Source organism: Gymnodraco acuticeps, unplaced genomic scaffold (assembly GCF_902827175.1).
Source record: "Gymnodraco acuticeps unplaced genomic scaffold, fGymAcu1.1, whole genome shotgun sequence".
Lineage (NCBI taxonomy): Eukaryota > Metazoa > Chordata > Actinopteri > Perciformes > Bathydraconidae > Gymnodraco > Gymnodraco acuticeps.
The window spans coordinates 2859540-2881385 of record NW_022991216.1 but is presented as its reverse complement, the minus strand read 5'-3'; the positions used below and the strand labels follow the sequence as shown (position 1 = coordinate 2881385).

The 21846-nt window shown below is 39.5% G+C and overlaps 1 protein-coding gene across 1 annotated transcript in view; it reads right to left on the bottom strand.

Moving 5' to 3' along the window:
- lamc3 (laminin, gamma 3) overlaps nucleotides 1-21846 on the bottom strand; it is a 133013-nt gene that overhangs the window by 47187 nt on the left and 63980 nt on the right. The window contains exon 10 of the mRNA XM_034238942.1: nucleotides 7510-7708. Coding sequence (XP_034094833.1) covers nucleotides 7510-7708 — 199 coding nt within the window. The remainder of the gene's footprint in view (nucleotides 1-7509; nucleotides 7709-21846) is intronic.

Here is a 21846-nt window from a genome sequence, read left to right as displayed (position 1 = left end):
CATGTCAATTTCCATGTGGACCTTACAGTGTCTTTGAAATGTTTTCTGCAGTTCTCTTTAAACAAACCCTAGAAAACAAAGACAATTAAATCCCTTCTTAGGGAGGAAGACGGTTCCAGGGGCTGCTACAGGGAGGAAGTTAAGTTGGTCTGCGGGCGCTGAGGGGGAGAATTAAAGATAGAAACACAGGGGTGGAATTGAAGACAAATTGAAAGAAAACAGTGTGAAGGAGGTGCTGAGTGGGATAAGAAGGATTACTGTCTGCAGGACGCCAGGCCAAATGGGGGACGACAACCAAAATAGAGAATGAATTGGGTGCGTTTTGAACAGATTGAACGTGAGACTGGGCCAGCTGCACCCACTCCACAGAGTTGACGGGCATAATGAGATCTCTCCAGAGGTGGGGGAAGTACTCAGATCCAGAAGAACCAGAGTGTAGGAATACTCTGGTACAAGTAAAGGTCCTGCATTCAAACTGTTACTCAAGTAAAAGAAGAAAAGTATTGGTATCTAAATATACTTAAAGTACCAACAGTGAAAGTACTCATTATACACATCGGTCCATTTCAGAATAATATATATGATATGTTTTATAATGATTGATCATGAAAGTGTTCTCAAAGCTGGCAAAGGTGCAGCTAGTTTGAATGACTTTGTATACTGCAGGGTAGCTTGTGAATTTACTCCAGTAAAGTAACTTTTAAGGGTTGTTTTATACTTCACACCATTAATCCAGATCTGCAAAGTAACTAAAGATATTAAATACATGCAGTGGAGTAAAAGTACACCATTTACCTCTGAAATGTAGCGGAGTAGAAGTACAAAGTAGGACAAATGTAGTAAATTGTACTTAAGTACGGTACTCTAGTAAATGTACTTAGTTACTTTACACCACTGGATCTAGCCACAACAATATGACTGATTACACTCCTGCTCTCCACAGGCCGTTACACCAGACCTCAGCTCTCCAGTCTCTCCTGACTCTGACCGCTTCACTGTGAAGGCTGAGGAGGGAAAGACCAGCATGGGTCTGGGCTGAGAGCAGATTGTTGCAAGGACAACCAAGCAAAGTGTAATGTGAGATGAAAGAGCCAGCAGACTGCAAGCAGAGAGTGGTTGTGGAGCAGTACTACATATAGTCGAGTCAATATCAACAACCAATTGGACAGGTCTGTCCAACAACTGATGATGAGAGTGGGTTCGTTCCCCAGGGGCGCCGTAAGGGGGTGAAAAGTTAGGACGATTCTAAGGGCCCGTGACTGACAGGGGCCCCAAACATTTTTAGAACATTAAGAAAAAATGTTTAAGTAACCTGTCATCAATCATCAACAATTAACATTAATATAACGTTACATTGATAATGTACTCAGTAAACTTACGATTCATTTCACTTTTTTTCTTCCAAAAGTTAATTATCCAAAGCCTCTGGACACCCCCCTCTATTTACATGTAATGGTTTGGTCCTGCCTCCAAACGCTGTGCAGCACCGCACTTTCTGGCAGCGAGTGAGAGCATGTGAGGAGGGATGCTAGTACTTACGTGTGTTAAAAAAGAAAAGAAAGGAGAGAAAGACAAGAGAGAGGGACTAAAGGGCGACAGTATGTCACCCAGTTTTTCAAAAGAAAAGGTGGGAGTGGTCCATGAGTGGTGGAAATTAGTCTGTTAGCTAAGCTTAGTCCATTGTATATAATAATTGTAATGTTTTGCTGACATTAAGTACTGTTAATATCTTCACAGACAATTCAGAGGTTTTTCATTTCACTCCTCTTTTAGCAGACATTTAATAAATGCAGGTACATTTTTAGCAGCTATTCATACTAAATCAGTTGTGCCTCCCCTGGTGCCAGGACCAACAGATCCATCTTTAGGCTCCGCAGCCCTCTCCCCACATAAGGCTTTGCAGTCTTGCCATGCTGTCCATTGAAGCCAGTTGGCTAGAAAGCTGGACTTCAAGGACTTGATCAGTGACTTTGCCTGTAAGAAGGCTTGGCGCTGGGCTCTTGGTGAGTAAGGCTGAGACAGGGCTCGTAATAACTGTTAAAGGGCAAGGCTATGGTAACGATATTGGATCACTACACAGAAGATGCATGATGAGAAAAAGACAGAACAGGTAATAGGCTCTGATTTAGCGCCACCATCAGGCCTATTCACTTCCATTTCTGTTTTGTTGTCCATTTACACTTTAATACCCGCTTATTTTGTAGTTGGTATGTATATTTAATAAAAAAATCTGCTGCTTATGTTATTTTTTTTGTTATAGCATTTTATAACTGATAATATTGGTGTTAATGTTCACTTTATTTTAATTTAAGAGGTCATGTATATTTAAGTTATATTTATTTTGATTTTTGAATGTTCCATTCAAAAATGTTTTTATTAAAAAGATGACTATTGAGGTCTATTGTCAGGAATGTTAGTGTTATATCAAATAGTGAATTCTACTGCAGTAGAATGTTGCACGTCTGCACAGTGTTATGTGTTCACCGCTCAGTGTCAGTAAATATTGTGCAGTTAGTATTGGACTACAAGATAGATGCAAGCTTGTTCAGGTAGAGTTATTTAAAGCATAAATGAGTCGGTTGGGTTCTGGAGGTGTGGTTACAGCATTGTGCTTGGTTCGCGTGGCCTGGGCCTGGTGGTGGGGCTCAATGTGATATATTTTCATGGGGCCCAAAATCCCTGGCGGCACCCCTGTCGTTCCCCTTTAGGAGGGAACTACATGTTCTAGCACAATCTGCCTCTTTGGGCAATTGGTGAGGCAGATGCTGTGAATATTTAATAGAACGGAGCCAAAGATAATAGCCAGGAAAGGTTTACATGTTTTCGAGTAAGGTGACAATTTCCTTAATGATTTATTTCTAGATCAATCGATAAATTAAATTGATTGATTAAATGACGGAAAATTGTGAAAAATGTTAATCCAAGTTTAATTAAATTGCAAGGGGATGCCTTCAAGCGTACTATTTGTCAGTTTGAGAACAAGAGATATTATTTTAATATAATTTTAAACTAATGAAAACCAAATATCTCTCTTAGGTTTGAGTTTTTCGCCTGAAGGAAGTACTTTAGATAATTCATATCTTTCTGGTGATTGAATAATCGATAAGTCTACATAATTATTGATTCTTTATCTTTTATAATAGCACTCACATGCCAATATGTATATTGAAATACTTTTTGGTGGCTGTAATTGTTGGAAACCTAACTTTTAACATACTGTAAGTGTATATTGGGTTAGCTTGCACTGAAGTAAATAAAGGAAAGCCTGCCTCAGCTTCTTCAGAAAGGGACATAATCCCAGGGTCATGCTGCAGTAAAGAGGAAATACGGGCTGGCACAAGACAACTCAAATTTGATTTAGTCTTAGTTTCAAAATACAGATGCTAATCAAATGTCTAACAACACAAACAAACTGACACACACTGCTTAATATGATCTAAGAAAACAAGAACAGCAGACTGCTATCCACGAGTAAAGCAAACAGCATCCGCTCTGTGACAGGAACTGTGTCGCAGTCACAGCTTGATTCTGATTGCTGCCATCTTTGTTACAACATCTAACGTCTGATTGCTGCAGGATTTAAAGAGGTGCTGTTGCCCTCTTATTATATTAAATAGCAATATTTGGTAAACCTTGTCACAATGTACGAGTGAACTAATCAAGCATTCATATGGAAATGCTCTGTTAGGTTGGATTTAAATGTATATTTTGCTCTATATGCCGCTGCAGTTGTTTGAATAGGATCTAATTGCTTTTTAGAGAAAATAGGCTTACAAGTATAGGTGTGGGAGGCAGTATGCATTATACCAGAGGAAGTGAGACTGATTATATTTAAAACTGTGACTGTTAAAAGCAAAGTGTTGAGGTAGGACAGAGATCTTTAACTCATCCATTGATGGTGGAAAAATATGGACAATTAATTTCATTTAAACTTAAAGTGGACCTACATGTATCATGCTATATTGGAAAACGATATTGTAGGGCCAAAACATGTCTGTGCTTAAAATACCAAACAGATCACCCATTGTAGCCATGCCTCATACTGCTCATACCCCTCTTTTGCAGCCCTGTTAGAGAAACGCGGATTTTGGGTCCTTAGCTTGAAAAAAAAGAGGAGGCGGAGCTAATGCCTGATCAGAATTCTATTGGAGATAAAGTTAAATTCTGCCGTGATAAAACGCCATCCTGTTCTAAACCACATCAAGGGTTATTTCTGAAACAGTATGGAGCTCAAATGCTTTTTCTCTTGCAGGTTTACCACAAGGTGAGTTCCTTTTTTTATTTCCTGCTTTTTAAACACATGTGCTCTACAGTACAGGTTAGCTCTGAGTGTTAGCGAGGCTTGCTAATGTAAACAAAGACGAGATTACGTCCAAAACACGTCAGGCCTTGTTTCTGATAGCAACCTTTCTGTGGGTCCGCTGATGATTTGACGTCATACCGGCAGCAAATAGGTATCCTCTCGTTGTACCCCTGTTTTTAAAAGATTTGGGTACGGAGGAAAAGAGAGAGGGTTTTATTTTCTGACGCTGCGTGAGTTCCCCGACGCACCGGGGACACATATTTATGTATACAAGACATCACAAAGTGCATTTTGCACGATAGGTCCCCTTTAACTTTAAGAAGAAAATAACGTAAGAAAATCCATCATTCAAATTCTAGCACGTGGGCTGCTTCTACCCGTGTTATACATCCACTCACTTTATTTCTCTTTAGGAATGGATCCTGACAACAGACCACCACTTTTCCTAATAATGAGACGATGAACTGTTACGTAACTGCACATTTATGCATGTATAGAGTGGAAAAGCTTTAAATTGCAATAGAAATATATAGTTCAGGCCTTAAAGTAATAAAACAGTAGCAGAACAGGAAAAGAAAGACAAAGAGTACCGATGATACCATAACAATATTCATTTGTAAAGGTTACATTCATCTCTATCTAGAGAGGCTTATATTGCATATTTACTATACATATTTGCTTTCTCCATAACATTTTTCACATGTTTGGCCATATTAAGTGTGTATATTTCAAGTGTATGATACCTTTACTTTTTTATCCTCCTCATATGTAAGTTAAACTGCCACACGATTAAACCCCACCTTAAATCAGTCTAATACATCTTATTTCTCCGTTTAGTTTACATCCCTAAAGTTTACATGACCACACACTTCTTCCATAGCTCACTTCTCCTCATTGAGATCGATGTTACATTTCATTCACTGTGTGTTGATGCTTGTTTCTAATTTGAAGCCCTGGTGTTGGCATAGCAGGCTGCAAAAGAACCGCTGCCCACATCCTGAGCCTCCGGGCCACGAACCCACCCTGCACTCCATCTAGAGCTCTGCATGGTGTTGCTGTAATCCACTCAGCTCTCTTTCCATGTAGCAACCCTCTCTTCCTTCTATCCCGACCCCCCTCCTCTGCCTCCTGGAGTGACAATATCTTTGAAAGCTTAATCTTTTAAAGATGTACCTCATATAAAAGTGTTTTCACTTACTATATTGGTTAAGCTTTCTGAACTAATCCCTTCTTTATCATACAGTATTTACCTGTTTTCAGCCGTGTTAGCACTATGGCTGGGAATAAATATCGGATCTAAAATATCGAAGAAAGCCATGACGTTTGGTCCAAACATTCATGGTCAGCAGGGATAAGCCCTGGAGGATTTGGTGATCCTACATTATTACTAGCACCAGCAGCTTCAAAGCGTTCACTTATCCATATGTAAATGAATCGATACGTCTATCAACGGAAATATAATCCTCAGTTTTTCCAAAAGAGATGAATGGTTTAAGCAGTTTTTCCTGTACACATTGCAGAGAATACTGATTGCAGCCTCTGAAATAGACATGTACTGCTCTTCTTTATATTATATCATATCATAGGGCTGCTCGATTATGGCAAAAATCCTAATCTCGATTATTTGGGTCAATAATTGATATCACGATTATTAAAAACGATTATCCATTGACTTTGAAAACATCCATTTATTGAAAAAGAAATGAAAAAGAAAATGTGAACAGTATGTTTTTAACAGTTGATTACCCTGAACTGCAAGTATAATTCAACTGAAAGACCAATAACACATTTTTTTTTATTTATTAAAAAATAAAAATAATAATAATCGTTTTATTTCGATTGTGTTATTTTCATTAATCGTTGCAAGCCAAAATCGTAATTGCGATTAAAATATGATTAATTGAGCAGCCCTATCATATCATATTAAAATATGAACTGATAAAACAAAACACAAAACACATCTGCTTGGAGAGAAACAGGGCTTGAAATGTTTCAGTTTTTCGTGAAATATTTTAACAACAAATGATAACATAATCAAAACATAATAATAATAATAATACTAGTAAATTGCTGCCCTAACCATCACTTTGTCCATGTACACTGTATACTTCACCTCTATTCCATAATTATTTGAGTGACTCAATCATTTAAGTGAGACTGTTGGTGCTCCGGACTATCACTTTGTGTGTACTTCTGAAGCACACACTTCAAGTTGCTGTGGATGAGACCATCTGCTGAATGTATAAAATATACAAATGGAAGTGTAATGCCGCTGCTCTACATGATAGCCGGTGAAAGGGGGAGTGGGCTCGTCACTACATTTATAACTCAACGTTCTGCTGGGACCCTGACAGCACACTCGATGTAGGTGAGCTGCAGTCTGAACATGGCTGTCCTGGATACTCTGTCCTCAGCAGACTCTACATTTAGTGTAACAAGGAACAAGTCAGGCATCAGGGAGATGAATAGATGCAGAGAAAAACAAACATCCTTTCTTATGCACATATTCAGGCTAATTCTTGCCAGAGAGACTCAAGCTCAACAGTGTGAAAAGGAAGCATACATCAGGGGTGTCCAAACTACCGGCTGGGAGCCAACTGTGGCCCTGGGTCCATTTTGAATTGGCCCTCAGCTAATTCTAAAAGTAAAATGGAATATGGCCCGCACCTGAAACTTGCGCTTTACTTATATTGTTCTTATTAAATATATGTTAAATATATTAGACTGTAGTCATGTGTTAAGACACATTTTCTATTTCAATTTAAGTTGATAACATTTTCTAACAAATCTTAGTTGATAAAACAAAAAAAAGCCCAATAACTTATTTGCATAACAAGCTTGAAACCTACCCTTCCTATTTCCTTTATACATGACTGTGCAGGGAGTTGAGAAGCAATCTGACGCTATTGTTTTAAGGGATGAGTTTCCAAACCATTTTGTAACAAAATGAAAATAATTAAACCCTGTTAATGGAAAGCTGTGATGTAGGCTGTTTTTTTTCTTTAAGCATATTCAATGATCAAGAATAATTTATCTACATTTGATTGATTTTGCTAAATTATAACTTAACCTAACATATGAGAAAACATACCTAACCTCTAGTGAGTGGCCAAGCCCTTCGTATATATTTTTGTATGTGGCTCTCAGTGAAAACAAATTGACCCCTTGATATACATAGACTGACAAACAATCCTGCACCCTTGTACCTGACAGTGAAGGTCTGCTGCCATGTGAGGCGGGGGTTAGGGTCAAGCACTGTTTGGGGTGAAAGGTCAGCAGTGAGGGTGACTCCGGAGCCGCGCAGCAGCAAGGTGACGTGGTCCGGCAGCAGCTCGGGGGTCTCGGAGGTGAAGGTGATAGAGATGAGCTGGGCGTAGCTGTGGATCTGATGACCCAGGAATTTCTCTAGATGGAGGACAGAGGTTGGATGTTAGAGTGGAGTCAGCTTTAATATTGAAGGCTCAGCTCATTCTCTGCCATCCATGTAGGGAACACAGAGACCTTTACCTGTCTGCAGGTGGTGGGAGCTGAATTAGTAGATTCAAAGGTTTTATGGTCATATGCACAGGGTTGTTACTTTAAAAGGTAATCCGTTAAAATAACTAGTTACATGTCAAAATGCAATCAATAACTAAATCTGATTATCAAAATATAAAATGAATGCACTTTTTGTTACTTTTGGAGAACCTAAATATCAAATGCAATGCAAATAAAAACAAGAGAAACACAATTACTATAAGATGTTTTTTACTTAAGTGTATGTAACAATGTTAGCTTAGAAAAGAAGAAAACAAGGTATTTCATATATAAAATGTAGTAACAGTAATAGTTCACAAAGGCTGTTTAAGCTAGATATATTAATCAAAAGCAGAGACTGTATGATTGTTTAACAAACAAGTGTCCACCTTACAAAATAAATGTCTTTTAAAATAAAACATAATTAAAGTAAACATTATTAAAGAAAAATAATTCACAAAGTCTACCTTTAGTATATTGATCTGTATTTCAAAATGTATTGTAACACTGAAATCCTGCTAGCAATCTATTTTTTTTATAATGTAACAGTTATCTGATAAAACATGTTTTAATGTAATTGTTAGAAACATATCAATCGTCACCGGCTTGGTCTTCAATATCAGGATACATGTATTTATTATCCTTGCAAGAATGGAAGTAGTCATCACACACAGAGGTTGCATGGGACAAATAGTTTTCAGAGTAGAGTCCTTGATATGCTTATATACAAGAGAGGGAGTTACAGTCAACAAGATGGAAGAATACTGGTTCAAAGCAGTATTCTGACCTTAGTTAAGATTACCTAAGGCCTGCGTAAGCAATAAGCATGACAGTCATATGCCTATCTCTCTAGGGGCTGTGTCACCATGCCAATCTTAGGAACATAGCTATCATAACTTCAACACAGTGCTGTCTCATGAGCGTCATCCATGTAGTCAGACATCCGGCTACATATACAGCTACGTAGGGCCTCTGTTATCATGTGCTACTCTGATATAGAAGGAACATAATTGAATCCTTGTTTTGGTATCCTGATTACATAATCATGTTTCATGTCATCTGTTACTGCCCAAGCCTGCATATGCACAGTAGCTACATGTAGTTATGGCAATGAAAACGTAAGTCCCAGGCTCCTCCAACAATGCAACATGAATATATATAGCATACACAACAATAACAATTGTGCAAAAAGAAACGGAATATAAATAAAATAGCGCAAGAGAATGTTGCAAGTGACCAATGTGCAAGTTAATATGTAAAAAGTAAACTATAAACATGTAAATTAGAATAAGATGAGCTAGTATTTATCTTTGTGGATATATTCAGGAACTCTCAGAGTGTGTTCAGCGGGGTTCAGGCTCTTTGAGCCCACATGAAGCTCTGCAGGATTCTTCTGTGTCTGTAATTACCCCCCTCTCATCTCTGGCTCATTACAGCACATTAGCAGGACTTCAAAGATCTTAGCCCGACTACCCACCAGCAACTCCACAACTGGCTAAAGAAAAACACTCACAAGTGCTACTTTTATTTGTATATGTATATAAATAGGAAATCTTGCCATCCCTTAATATGGGAATAGGAAAAATGTAAACAACAAATGTTCTATAGTATATTTATTCTGTATTGTGTGTGTATTATACTCTCTTATATATACCTGATCTATAGTGTATTACATTTCTGTTTGTAATTTTCATACCGCCTCATACTTTTCATAGTGTAAATACTGTTATATGTACAGTATATATTTATATTATACTATGAATAACTCTGCTCTTTAATACTTGTTTTGCACTTTTGCTTGGATGCTAACTGCATTGTGTTGTCCTAATACTTGCACTCTGTCAATTGACAATAAGGTTGAATCTAATCTGTTGAAGAAAGACTTGAACCAGTTATGATCTAAAAAGGAAAAAATCATAAACATTTTGAAAAAGAAACAACAACTTTGCTGCCATTCTCTATCAGCTCTGGGTGAGCGAGTGGGCAATCCTGCATGCTTGGTTTCCACCTTGTTTTGGAGCGTAATTGTGTGTGAAGTACATCCTGAGCTCCTCTGGGGGTTGTGGGGGCTAAGGACTTGAGTGGGTGATTTGACTTCTGAGGGGCCTCTGCCGTCATTCAGAGCATTCCACTGTATGATCGTCCAATCAGCCGACAGCCGCCTGTCATCACCTCCACAGACCCTTCCTCATATTTGTAGCTCACTCTCACACAAACATTTACAGACAGTTTACTCAATTTCTATCTGACCTACAACTCATTTGTAAGGCTTCCCCGTTGAGGTTTTGGCTGCTGTCGGTAATGAACTCAGCGATGTGTTAAAGTCATTAGTTAAAGTAACAAGTTATTACTTTTTAATGTATTTTTGTAATTATTCTTTCAATTAAGTCTAAACTGGTATTTTCGTCTTCTTTAATCATTTAATGCATTTCATGGTCCAGTAAATAATGCTTTTTGCATTACCAATCACTACATTTATTGGATTTTATATTATATTAGTATTCTTGCTGTACCTCTCCAGCTACTATCCAGCTGCAGTGGCACTAGCTAGGGAGTTCAATTATATACAGTATATATATATATATATATATATATATATATATATATATATATATATATATATATTGTTCTCAAGTGGTTTATAACTGTGTCACTCTTCTTTCTGAATACCTGCAAACCTATATAAGTACATAAATAATACATTTAACTATTAAACTTTTGTTCACGTTCTTAAATATTGCTTTGGTCATAGCTAGCTTTTGATCATTTACATTTTAATGAGATGATACACGAATGATTGAACACTGTGTTGTTTATATTTATCATTCCACGCTGTGGGTTTAGTATTTATAGGAAATGAAAAACAGACAGTGATGGAAAAGGGAGGTCTTCAATGACATGACCAATCAATAGCACTTTATGTCCCGAGTCCAATAAGGCATCATTCATACCAATGTGCCTTCAGAATCAATAGAAATAGATAATTACAGCCAATCAGGAGCAGGGGGAGGGGCTTGAAAACCAACCTGACAATCATCACCAGCAAAAACAAAACTCTTTTTGAAGTCAAATGATCTTCCAGACATCTCAGTGTAGTTTTCACAATCAATACATATTGATAACGAGGAATAAGAATAACTCAGCCAGTCCGGGAACTAAAAGAGACTTCGATTAAATCCATCACCAACTAGACAGGAATGCCTTTATTGAGCCCTCTCACATTTAAACATCTTAACCTGTAGAAAGACTGCCGATATGAGAGGTCTAAATGGAATAACCAATCAATATTCCTGAGTCAAAAGGCCACAACTCATACCAGTGGAAATTAAGCACATACCAGAAAAAAGACTCAGGTATAGAATAAACTACTTGTAAGGCAAGGCAAGGCAAGGCAAGGCAAGTTTATTTATAAAGCACTTTTAAACACAAGGCAATTCAAAGTGCTTTACAAAAAATGAAAGACATTAAGAAAATGGCATTTAAAATCAGTCATTAAAAAGAAAAGCTAATAAAATAAACATTAAAAGAAAAAATACATGGATAAAAGTTACAGTGCATTCTAAGATATGAATAGTTCAATTAAAAGCAGCGGCAAAAAGAAAAGTCTTCAGCCTGGATTTAAAAGTAGTCAGAGTTGCAGTGGACCTGCAGGTTTCTGGGAGTTTGTTCCAGATATTTGGAGCATAATAACTGAACGCTGCTTCTCCATGTTTAGTTCTGACTCTGGGGACAGAAAGCTGACCAGTCCCTGAAGACCTGAGAGATCTGGATGGTTCATAATTTAGCAGGAGGTCAGAAATGTATTTTGGGCCTAAACCATTCAGTGCTTTATAAACCAGCAGCAGTATTTTGAAATCTATTCTTTGACACACAGGAAGCCAGTGTAAGGACTTCAGAACAGGAGTGATGTGATCCACTTTCTTAGTGTCAGTGAGGACTCGAGCAGCGGCGTTCTGAATTAGCTGCAGCTTTCTAATAGATTTTTTAGTGAGACCTGCGAAGACACCATTGCAGTAGTCGAGTCTACTGAAGATAAAAGCATGGACAAGTTTTTCCAAATCCTGCTGTGACATTAGACTTTTAATCCTAGATATATTCTTTAGGTGATAGTAGGCTGATTTAGTAACTGTTTTAATGTGACTGTTGAAACTCAGGTCAGAGTCCATGACTACACCTAGATTGCTGGCTTTATCTATTGTTTTGAACATTGCAGACTGAAGCTCAGCACTAACTTTTAAACGTTCTGACTTGGCTCCAAAAACCATTACCTCAGTTTTATCTTTGTTTAATTGGAGAAAGTTCTGACACATCCAGTCATTGATTTGTTCAATGCACTTACTCAGTGTTTGAATTGGAGCATAGTCTCCTGGTGAAATTGTTACGTACATTTGTGTGTCATCTGCATAGCTATGGTAACTTATTTTGTTGTTCTTCATTATCTGAGCCAGTGGTAGCATGTAGATGTTAAAGAGAAGAGGCCCCAAGATGGAGCCTTGAGGAACCCCACATGTCATATTTGTCAACTCAGATGTTTATTTACCAATAGAAACAAAGTTGTTTCTGTCCTTTAAGTAGGATTCAAACCAATTCAGAACTGTTTCCGAAAGTCCCACCCAGTTTTCCAGTCGGTCTAGTAATATGCTGTGGTCAACAGTGTCAAACGCAGCACTGAGATCTAATAATACTAACACTGAAGTTCTGCCACTGTCTGTGTTTAAGTGGATGTCATTGAAGACCTTTACAAGAGCAGTCTCAGTGCTGTGGTTTGGACGAAAGCCTGACTGGAACACATCAAAACAGTTATTTAATGCAAGAAATTACTCAACTGTTGAAAAACAACTTTTTCAATGATTTTACCTAGAAATGGGAGGTTTGATATGGGCCTGTAATTGTTCATTACTGAAGCATCTAGATTATTCTTTTTTAAGAGCGGTTTAATGACTGCAGTTTTCAGGGCCTGTGGAAAAATACCTGAGTGAAGAGATTTGTTTACTATATGAAGTAGATCTGAGGCCATGCAAGGCAAAACATCTTTGAAAAATCCTGTAGGAATAATATCAAGGCAGCAGGAGGAGGATTTCAGAAGTTGAATAATGTCCTCTAGGTTTTTATCATTAATCTGATGGAATTGTGTCATGATGTCTGAATTGATGTTAAGTGGAGACAGGGACAACACATTTGCTGTTCCTGATGCAGAGGCACTGACTGCTTGTCTGATTTTCTGAATTTTGTCAGTGAAGAAAGGCAAAATCATTGCACGCCCTGGTGGATAGAAATTCAGAGGCTACTGACACTGGGGGGGTTAGTTAGTCTGTCGACGGTAGCAAACAAGGCACGTGCGTTGTTTTGTTTTTGGTAATGATGTCAGAGAAGAACGATTGTCGTGCGTTTTTCAATTCCAAATTATAAAGGCCAAGTCTCTCTTTATAGATTTCAAAGTGAACCTGGAGATTTGTTTTTCGCCACCTTTCAGCTTTTCGACATTCTCTTTTTTCTGTTTTCACGCTCATGGCCTTTCTCCATGGAGATATTTTCTTGCCAGTCACTTCCTTTACCTTAGTTGGAGCAATGGCATCTATAACATTTTTAATTTTTGAATTAAAATGATCTACTAGCTCATTTACTGAGATATTGGCAGGGGCAAGTGTGGAAGAGAAATTCTGAGTAAACATTTCCCTAGTATTTTCAGTTAAATATCGCTTTGTGGTTACCTCTTTTTGAACATTTTTGTGAACAAAAATAGAGCTCTCAAAGAAAACACAGGAATGGTCAGAGAGTGCAACATCAGTCACCACAACCTTAGAGATATTCAGACACTTTGAGATAATTAAGTCCAGAGTGTGCCCCTTATTGTGCGTGGGCTCCGTCACATGCTGAGTCAGTCCATAGCTATCAAGAACACAAAACAGTTCTTTAGCCCCTCTGTCCTGGGGGTTGTCAACATGGATGTTAAAATCACCAACAATGACTAGACGGTCAAAGTCAATACACACTATAGACAGCAGTTCAGTAAAATCATCAAAAAAGCTTGCACAGTATTTGGGTGGTCTATAGATATTTAGGAACAGAGCTCGAGAGGAGCATTTCAGCTGAAGGGCCACATATTCAAAAGAATCAAAGTTCCCATAAGATGTCTTCCTGCATTGAAGGGAATCATTGAACAGAATAGCAACTCCACCCCCTTTCTTATGCATTCTTTCCTGACTCATAAAACTAAAGTTGGGAGGGGTTGATTCGATAAGAACAGCTGCACTGTTATTTTGTTCAATCCAAGTTTCTGTTAAAAACATAAAACCGAGATTGTGCTCAGTGATAAAATCATTGATTAAAAATGTTTTTCCTGCCAAAGACCTGACATTTAATAAAGCTAGTTTAAGTTTGTTAAACACACTATCAGTCAGGTTTTTTTAAACAAGCTGTGGCTGACATGGAATCACTGCTAAATTAGATAAACTCACACAAACGTTTGAGCGCTTCCTGTTTCTATGATTCACCGCTCTTAATCTATTACCTATCAACACAGATATCGGCAAAGCTACTGGCAGGCAGGGCCCCGACATGTCCTGGAAAGAGTTGAGAGTGCCATACGCCCTTGAGCCTGGACCCATCACATATCAGTAAGAGTTTGTTGTGTTTTGTACACACACATCCTTATCAGGCTTCGGAGACTGCAGATGCCCCCTCGAAGGGAGGGGAGGTGGTCGACGTAGGCACGGTGATGGAGACGGGCGAGATGGTGCGGGGGTAGAGGACATGCTGCCAGGGGGGGGAGGTGGTTGACGTAGGCGCGGTGATGAGGACGGGGGAGATGGTGCGCGTCTCTGCGGTGATTTTGGTGGGCGTCGTTGAGGAGCGGGGGTAAAGGACATGCTGCCAACCCTGCGTATCGCCTTAGTTTGGTCTTTGAACTCCAGGAAGGAATCGGTGCCAACCCTCTGTATCTCCTTTGTGTGTTCATCGATCTCCAGGAGGGTGGGCGAGGGTGAAAGGGTGAACGGAGTATCCTCAAAGGCGTTGACAGGGGGGGGGGGGGGGTGACGGGCAGTGGAGACTCCTCCATTTGTCTCATAGGTCTCCCATAATCAGAACATTCCTCAGGCGGGTGCAGTGATAATTCTTCAGGGTTTTCTGCGTGATGTGTTGTGTCTTTCTCCTGTTTTGATTCCTCTTGCCGCTTGTCCTTGGCAGAGGGAACAGATTGATGACGCAGGCAGTTGAATATGTTAGAGATAAACAATTTCACTCCTGACTTGTTCAGGCAAACTCCATTTGCCTTGAAAAAATGTCTGCGAATTGTTTTCCCCAAGTCCCAAAGCATTGTATTTGATTAGTGACTTTAACCTGCTGTCAACAGTTTCCATAGGCACAATTTTGCAACTATGGTTAGGCTAACATTATTTCAAGTTATTTACTGTACTAGCTAAAAAGGCTACTGAATGGTCAATGCTGTGGGAGGAAAATAAAGAATACATAATGATTATTGATATAAGGCGAATTATCTCCACATATGTTTTGTGTAAAAACAGTAATATAGGTAGGGATTTGTCGCATTTTGATTGGCGTTTAGAATAGCCAAAATGTGCTGAACGGGAAATTCAAGTGTGCAAAAACACAACAAATAAATGAATGGATAGCAATACTATCAATAATCATTTATTTATTCTTTATTTTCCTCCCACATCATTCCACTGCAATAATATCACAATTGATTTACTATATATTCATTGATATTATTAAGTATATTATGAATTATCTAAGTATCTGAGCTTGATACAGTAACAAAATGTTCATAATACTGGGGATTTATTTATTTAAACCTTATCTCTGCAGCCTTCTCTTTTGAGGACATACTATACTCGATGCACTTAACAGAACAGCATCTGCAAGCACACGCTCCTTTTGTGTTGCGTTAATAAGTCGGGAAATCTCTAAAGGGCTACTATTTTTGGGGGAACGGGAAGAAGCAATTACCTTTATTTGGAGAGTGACAGACTATAATAATGAATAATATAAGAAACTCATGTTCACAGAAAATAAAGGTCAACAGATATTACTTTTTAAATGATTAATAGGAAATGCATACCGCACATTCCTTGCATAATGGTCGGTAATGAGTCCAGTAATACTGTTGTGTGACTAAGCTAATATTCTCTCCTAAAGAGTTCCCTATGGTCGTGTTTCAGATACAGCGTGCTGGCCATTATTCTGCTGGGGTGTGATTTGCCTTCCTGTTGTTTCTGGTACTTCTTCTTTTTGTCTGTGAGGACAGGAGTACCACAGCATAATTCATCATAACCCTAATAGAGCATCCAGGATTGGCCCCTACTAGCGGGCCCCTCTCCAAAGCAATGAATCACTATAAAAAACAATGAAAGGATTATTCATGTGTAAGTGTGATCTGCTGTCTGTGTATTACCATGGATTTATATTCATTATTTCATCTTACATTACAAATTGGGGAGAATGAAAAAGTTTAGCAATCTCTAAATACCACAGTCTGCACATAATGTACTGTATTTAAGGATATTTCTATCCTTTCTGCAACTGAGAGATCACATTCTTCTGTGTAGTACTTTAAGCATTAGGGCAATACATGCATACAGTATGTTGATCACTAGATTCCATTCTTATGTCTGTATGCTCAATATGAAGAGCCAGGAAACAATTGCTCTAGCTTGGCATGAAGACTGAATTCAGGGGGAAAGCCAAAAGTCCTAAGATCTGACTACCGGCACCTCCTTACTTTTCAGATTTGCAATTTCTGTGTTGTTTGTTCAACCCATAGCAAAATAGTAACTATAGTATTAACAGATGTTGCTTTTACAGGGTTGTGCCAGGCTATCCTGACTTCAGGAAGTCACTGCTGCTGGCCAGGAAATAGATTCATTGTTTTTGCTCTTCTGTTTTTGTGCAGATTAAACAAACAATACATAATGTGTTAATTAGTCCGCTTTAGAAGATTTGTTGTTTTCTGTGTTATCATTGTACGCTGAATCTTTTGGTGTGAGGCTGTGGGGAACACATGTTGTTTAAGATGTCAACATGGGCTCTGGGAATGGGTTTATGCAAAATGTCAGGTTAATATTTGTATGTAATGTCTCTACTGTGACATGTCTCCATGCTTTAATGTTCAAAAAGCTCTTTATTTTTCTAATTTTTCTGCCTGTGCTGCAGCACCTCTTTTCACCCTCTGTCTGAAACCAGATGCCAGTCTGCTCTGATTGGTTAGCTGGCCAGCTCTGTTGTGATTGGTGAACCACTAAGAGAAGTCCCGCCACTTAGCACGTACAATGTGTTGGATCACTAGCCAATAGAATCGCAAGAGTTACATAGTGATTATACTTTGTTACAAAGAACATGTACAGTAGGAGAGAAACTCCCCCTGGAGGGAACACAGGGATTTTAGCCTTTGCAGACAATTTACATGCACAACAACCTATATAACACACACACTACATGTTACTTGTTAGACGCTTTTATCCAAAGCGACTAACATACTCAATACTGTGGGCAATCCCCACAGGAGCACTTTGGGGTGAAGTGTCTCAGGGACACAACGACATGCTGACTGCAGTGGGGTTTGAACCTGTGCTCCCCTGATCTGAACATCAACGCACTAGTCCACTGCGCCACAGTCTATCTAGGGAAAACCTAAAAAAACAGATTAAGTCCTGAGTTTCAGAATAAATGCTTGAAGTGACACACTTTTAAACAGATCCACTCACTACATTCTACTCAACTGCCTGCAGTTGCAATACATGACTGAAAGCTATTCATTGGGGTCCTTCAAGGTAACATACAGTCCTGGGTCAAACTAAATAAATGATGCATGCACGTTCAATCAACAACTTCAAAACAAATTGAAAATAAACAAAGGTTGAATCTGTGCCAGTCTATTTCCATTTAGTTTCAATGGATGTGTCAGAATGATCTGAAGTCCACGGACTGTGCTGAGTCTGCCACCCGCTGATAGATTTCCCTATAACTTTTGGGGAATGGCTGAGGAGCAAACTATCAATCAGGGGGTTTAGACTTTGCTCCAACCAAATTAAATCAACTGAATTTCAATTCAATCAAAGCTGCCTCTCACAAACACAGGTCCCACCGAGGCTCCAATCGACCACAAAGCAGACAGTGTGAGGGCAGAGGGTGAAGTGACAACATTTCAACTTTTAAACAGATCCACTCGCGACACTTTACTAAACTGTCTGCAGGTGGAATACATGAACAAAAACCACAAGGTATCCTTTAAAGAAATATACTGTAGATGAAGACCAATTCATATACACATGAAATACACCTCTGCAGCCAATAACCTCACCGTTACCCTATGTAAGGAAACACATCAACACATTCAAAATCATTTGCCTGAGCCCTTGGGGTCTGCACCACTGTGCCGATGCTGCTGTGTTCTGAGATGAACAGAAGGAAATGAATTGACAAAGAGCTATTGTCGGTCTTAACGGCCTTAAGGCCTCAGTATGCTCAAACAAAGAGCTCCAGAGATTGTCGAACAGTGTCTGAAATCCCCTCTCTAGACATCTTTCTGATGTTGGAATTGGCGGGCCTACTTTCTGAAACAGAATATTTGATAGGAGATACAATATAGGAAGACAGGAATGTTTTGATTTCTCTCTCAACTGTACCTATATTGAGTTGCTTGGTGTAAAGCCCAGAGCAACACATTTGATACCCGTCTGAAACAGCCAATCAAAAAACTGATTCAACCTTATAACCAAAATATTACAAAAATGATATGGTGTCTTGGGTGCTTCAGAAGTAGATTGTCCTCTCTTGACTTTTTTGTCAAACGGCTGGCTTTAACATGAAGGTTGTTTAAACAATTTGCTAACATTTGATTTCTGTTTTATCAGCTAATCTTCGAAAATCTGCTGCTGTTATTGCAATCCATATTATGTTAGTTCTGTCTCTCTTGAAACCTGCTTAATCTTACACAGCGCGGAGATTGCTTTGAGTAGCCAGTCCTTCACCTAGAGAATTTAGCTCTTTTAGATTGTGTTTTTTCCTCAGCATATCAATAAGCATTAATGCACCAATGGCTCCAGGAAAATCATTATGAAACAAAGAAGCAGGCTAGTCTACAAAGAAAAAGCGATACACAACGTACACGTTGATATTTCCCAGCAAATAAACAACGCGAAATAAGATGCAAAGATGCAACAATACTACAGGTTAAAATTGACCAACCTAGCTGGCAACTTATAGTCAAATAAACAATGATATTAAGTTGCTTGACACTGGCTATTTTCAGTAGTCCAACTGTCCAAATTGGAAATTATGTTTAATGCAATTCTGAACCTGAAACCATGAAAGTTCCTCTGCGTGTGCCCAGTCCTGCAGTGTGTGTGTGTGTGTGTGTGTGTGTGTGTGTGTGTGTGTGTGTGTATGTATGTGTGTGTGTGTGTGTGTGTGTGTGTGTGTGTGTGTGTGTGTGTGTGTGTGTGTGTGTGTGTGTGTGTGTGTGTGTGTGAGCAACCAAGCGTAACACCATGAATGAGAGTAAAGAGAGTGCCAGAAAGATTGACTGTGTCCAGACAACACAACATGCAGGAGGCACAGAGCTTTGGAGAGAGATTCGAAAGTCATGCAGCCAATCGGAGGCTGTGATGGCTTCTCACCAAGCCTTTGAGTATGAAGACTGGGTATACACACTTACTTCTAGATGTGGTCAGACAACAAGAATCACTGCATTGGTTTCAAGCCTACGGAACTCTTTACTCATTCACTAGTTGACTTTCTCTCTGCTTCTCTTTCTCTGCACTCTTTATTCCCTGTTGTTGTTCTCTATTGTCTCTCTATCTCTCCACCCAGTTTTCTCATCTCCCTTAGCTACATCTCCTTTCTGTTTTGCTTATGTTTCCAGACGACAAGGCCACCAGCCAGGCTCATATGCAGACGCTGGGTGCATTTAGTGCTCAGGTTGTGTGAGGCTCTCAGCTGCAATTGCTGCTTGAATCAGAGTGACAGTTAGCCTGGAGCTGCTCTCATTGCTCTTCTTGCTCTCTGTTCCCCTCCTGAACACAAGAGCAGCCATATGCTGCTCCTCTGCCTTCGACTAGAGGGTTATTTCATTAAAATGTTGTCTACTTTTCCATCTTTTTTTTATTTTTCGCTTTCTTGTCTTCCTGCCGCTTCAGGCCTTAGCAGGTTGGTTGTGCAAAGGATCAACATGGCAAGATTCTCAACAGATGGCTGCAAGGACTCGTGGTATATGATTCCGGCTTTCAGCATGAAACTCCGCTCAGCCGAGAGCCACGGTTACCGTCCAGCAGACTCAAGTGCTGACCGCGGTGGTTGGAGGCAGGTCAGAGCGACTGTTTAGGGAGGTGCTTGAGGTTTGTCTGTGATAGTTCCTGGCAGCTGCGCTCGAGTGTTCAGTCTGCTCAGACTCCGGGGGGACTTGAACTCTGCGTGTGTCAACCGTCAAGCAGATGTCCAGGATCAGGAGGAGGACAAGTGGCTTTGCACATGCTTCAGAAGACGATGGTGTCCCCAAGTGTCTGCATGCATACACATTCACACATGTCTACCTTCATACATTCATGACTTGGGCACTTACTGGTGAGAAAAAGTCATTTGGACAGGAGAGTTTGAAAGATTTTGAAATAGAAGGAGCCATTCTTATGTCCTGCCTGAGTGATTTGAAGAAATTAAAGATGAAAAAAGTAAAAGGCATAAGTGGCGTTGGTATGAGAAAATCAGGAAACTCAAATTGAAATTATTTTTCTTCCTCAAACTATCTCTGTCTGGTCCAAAGACTCCTTGTCAGACACTTTTCTTCAATATCTGTGACGTCTTAGCGCTGGATGATATTTGTGGAGCTTGATGAGTGACGCATATCCCAAACACTAGTTCTCTCTACAAATTCAATTTGATAAAAAAAAGCCTATATGATTGAATCCTGTCTAGTCTGACACCCGAAGCCAAGACAAACTACGGTAACAAATACATTCCTGGGAATCACAGAAATTGCATTTCATATATGATGTCCGACTCCGACTTGTCACTCAGAATTATCTGGTGCGTTGGTGAATACACAGTGCAGGGATTTCAGCACATTTACTAATTAAATATAAAAGAGAAGAGACAGTGGGGAAGAGAGGGAATTTCAGAGCTGCTTTCAAAGCCGCTGCCACTCCGGTCTAATCTTTAAAGTAACTGTACACATGCACCCCTATAAAAAAACACAGCTAGAGAAAATGAGATCATTAATAGGGATGGCAAGGCAATAGATTTGTGCATTTATTATGCGGAGAAACAACATAAACAAGCACTGTGCGAAGTAGATAAGCAGGCTGCCACAAAGCTGCTGTCGGCCAGTCGGCCACTAATCTGTGCGTCGTGGCCAACAGAGACTATAAACTGTGTGAAGAAGAAAGAAACTTTAAAAGAAACTATTAACTATGTACATTTTTTATTACACATACATTGCAAAGCATGCAAGCACTCATTATGGACTCATGCCCACGTCACACACATGCACACAGTCGAACTTGCACAACCATGACTTATGCCTGACCACCAGGCTTTGTCACATCCCGCTGTAAGCATTTCATCCTTCTAAAAAAAGATGCCTCCAAATGGAGCCGTTTCTCTGTGATCGTGCGTTTTGGGCATTAAGCCTCCAGGATGCGGAGTTAATGGGATTGCTCCTGTTTTGCTTCTGGCTGCGAGCTGCATGGTGGCTGGAGAGCCTGTGAGTTGATGCCTAGAAACGACTTAGCGGAGACAAGAAGAAGCCGAGCCAATTTCTACTTTGTTGCTTCTCCAGCATGGCCAAGACATCCAATTCCATCAGGCCTCTGCTGCTGGGCGGCAGATAGAAAATGGGCCCTAAATCCTGTAGCCGGGCTAGCTTATTCCCTTATCTTCTAATGGCTCTGATAACAGATTGGAGGAAACTGTGTCAGAATAACTGCCGCATGACCCGCTGCCAGAGACCCTTATTAATCTTACTAAGAAACAACAGGAACAAGCTATGGGTATTAAGAACGCTTCGGTATCAT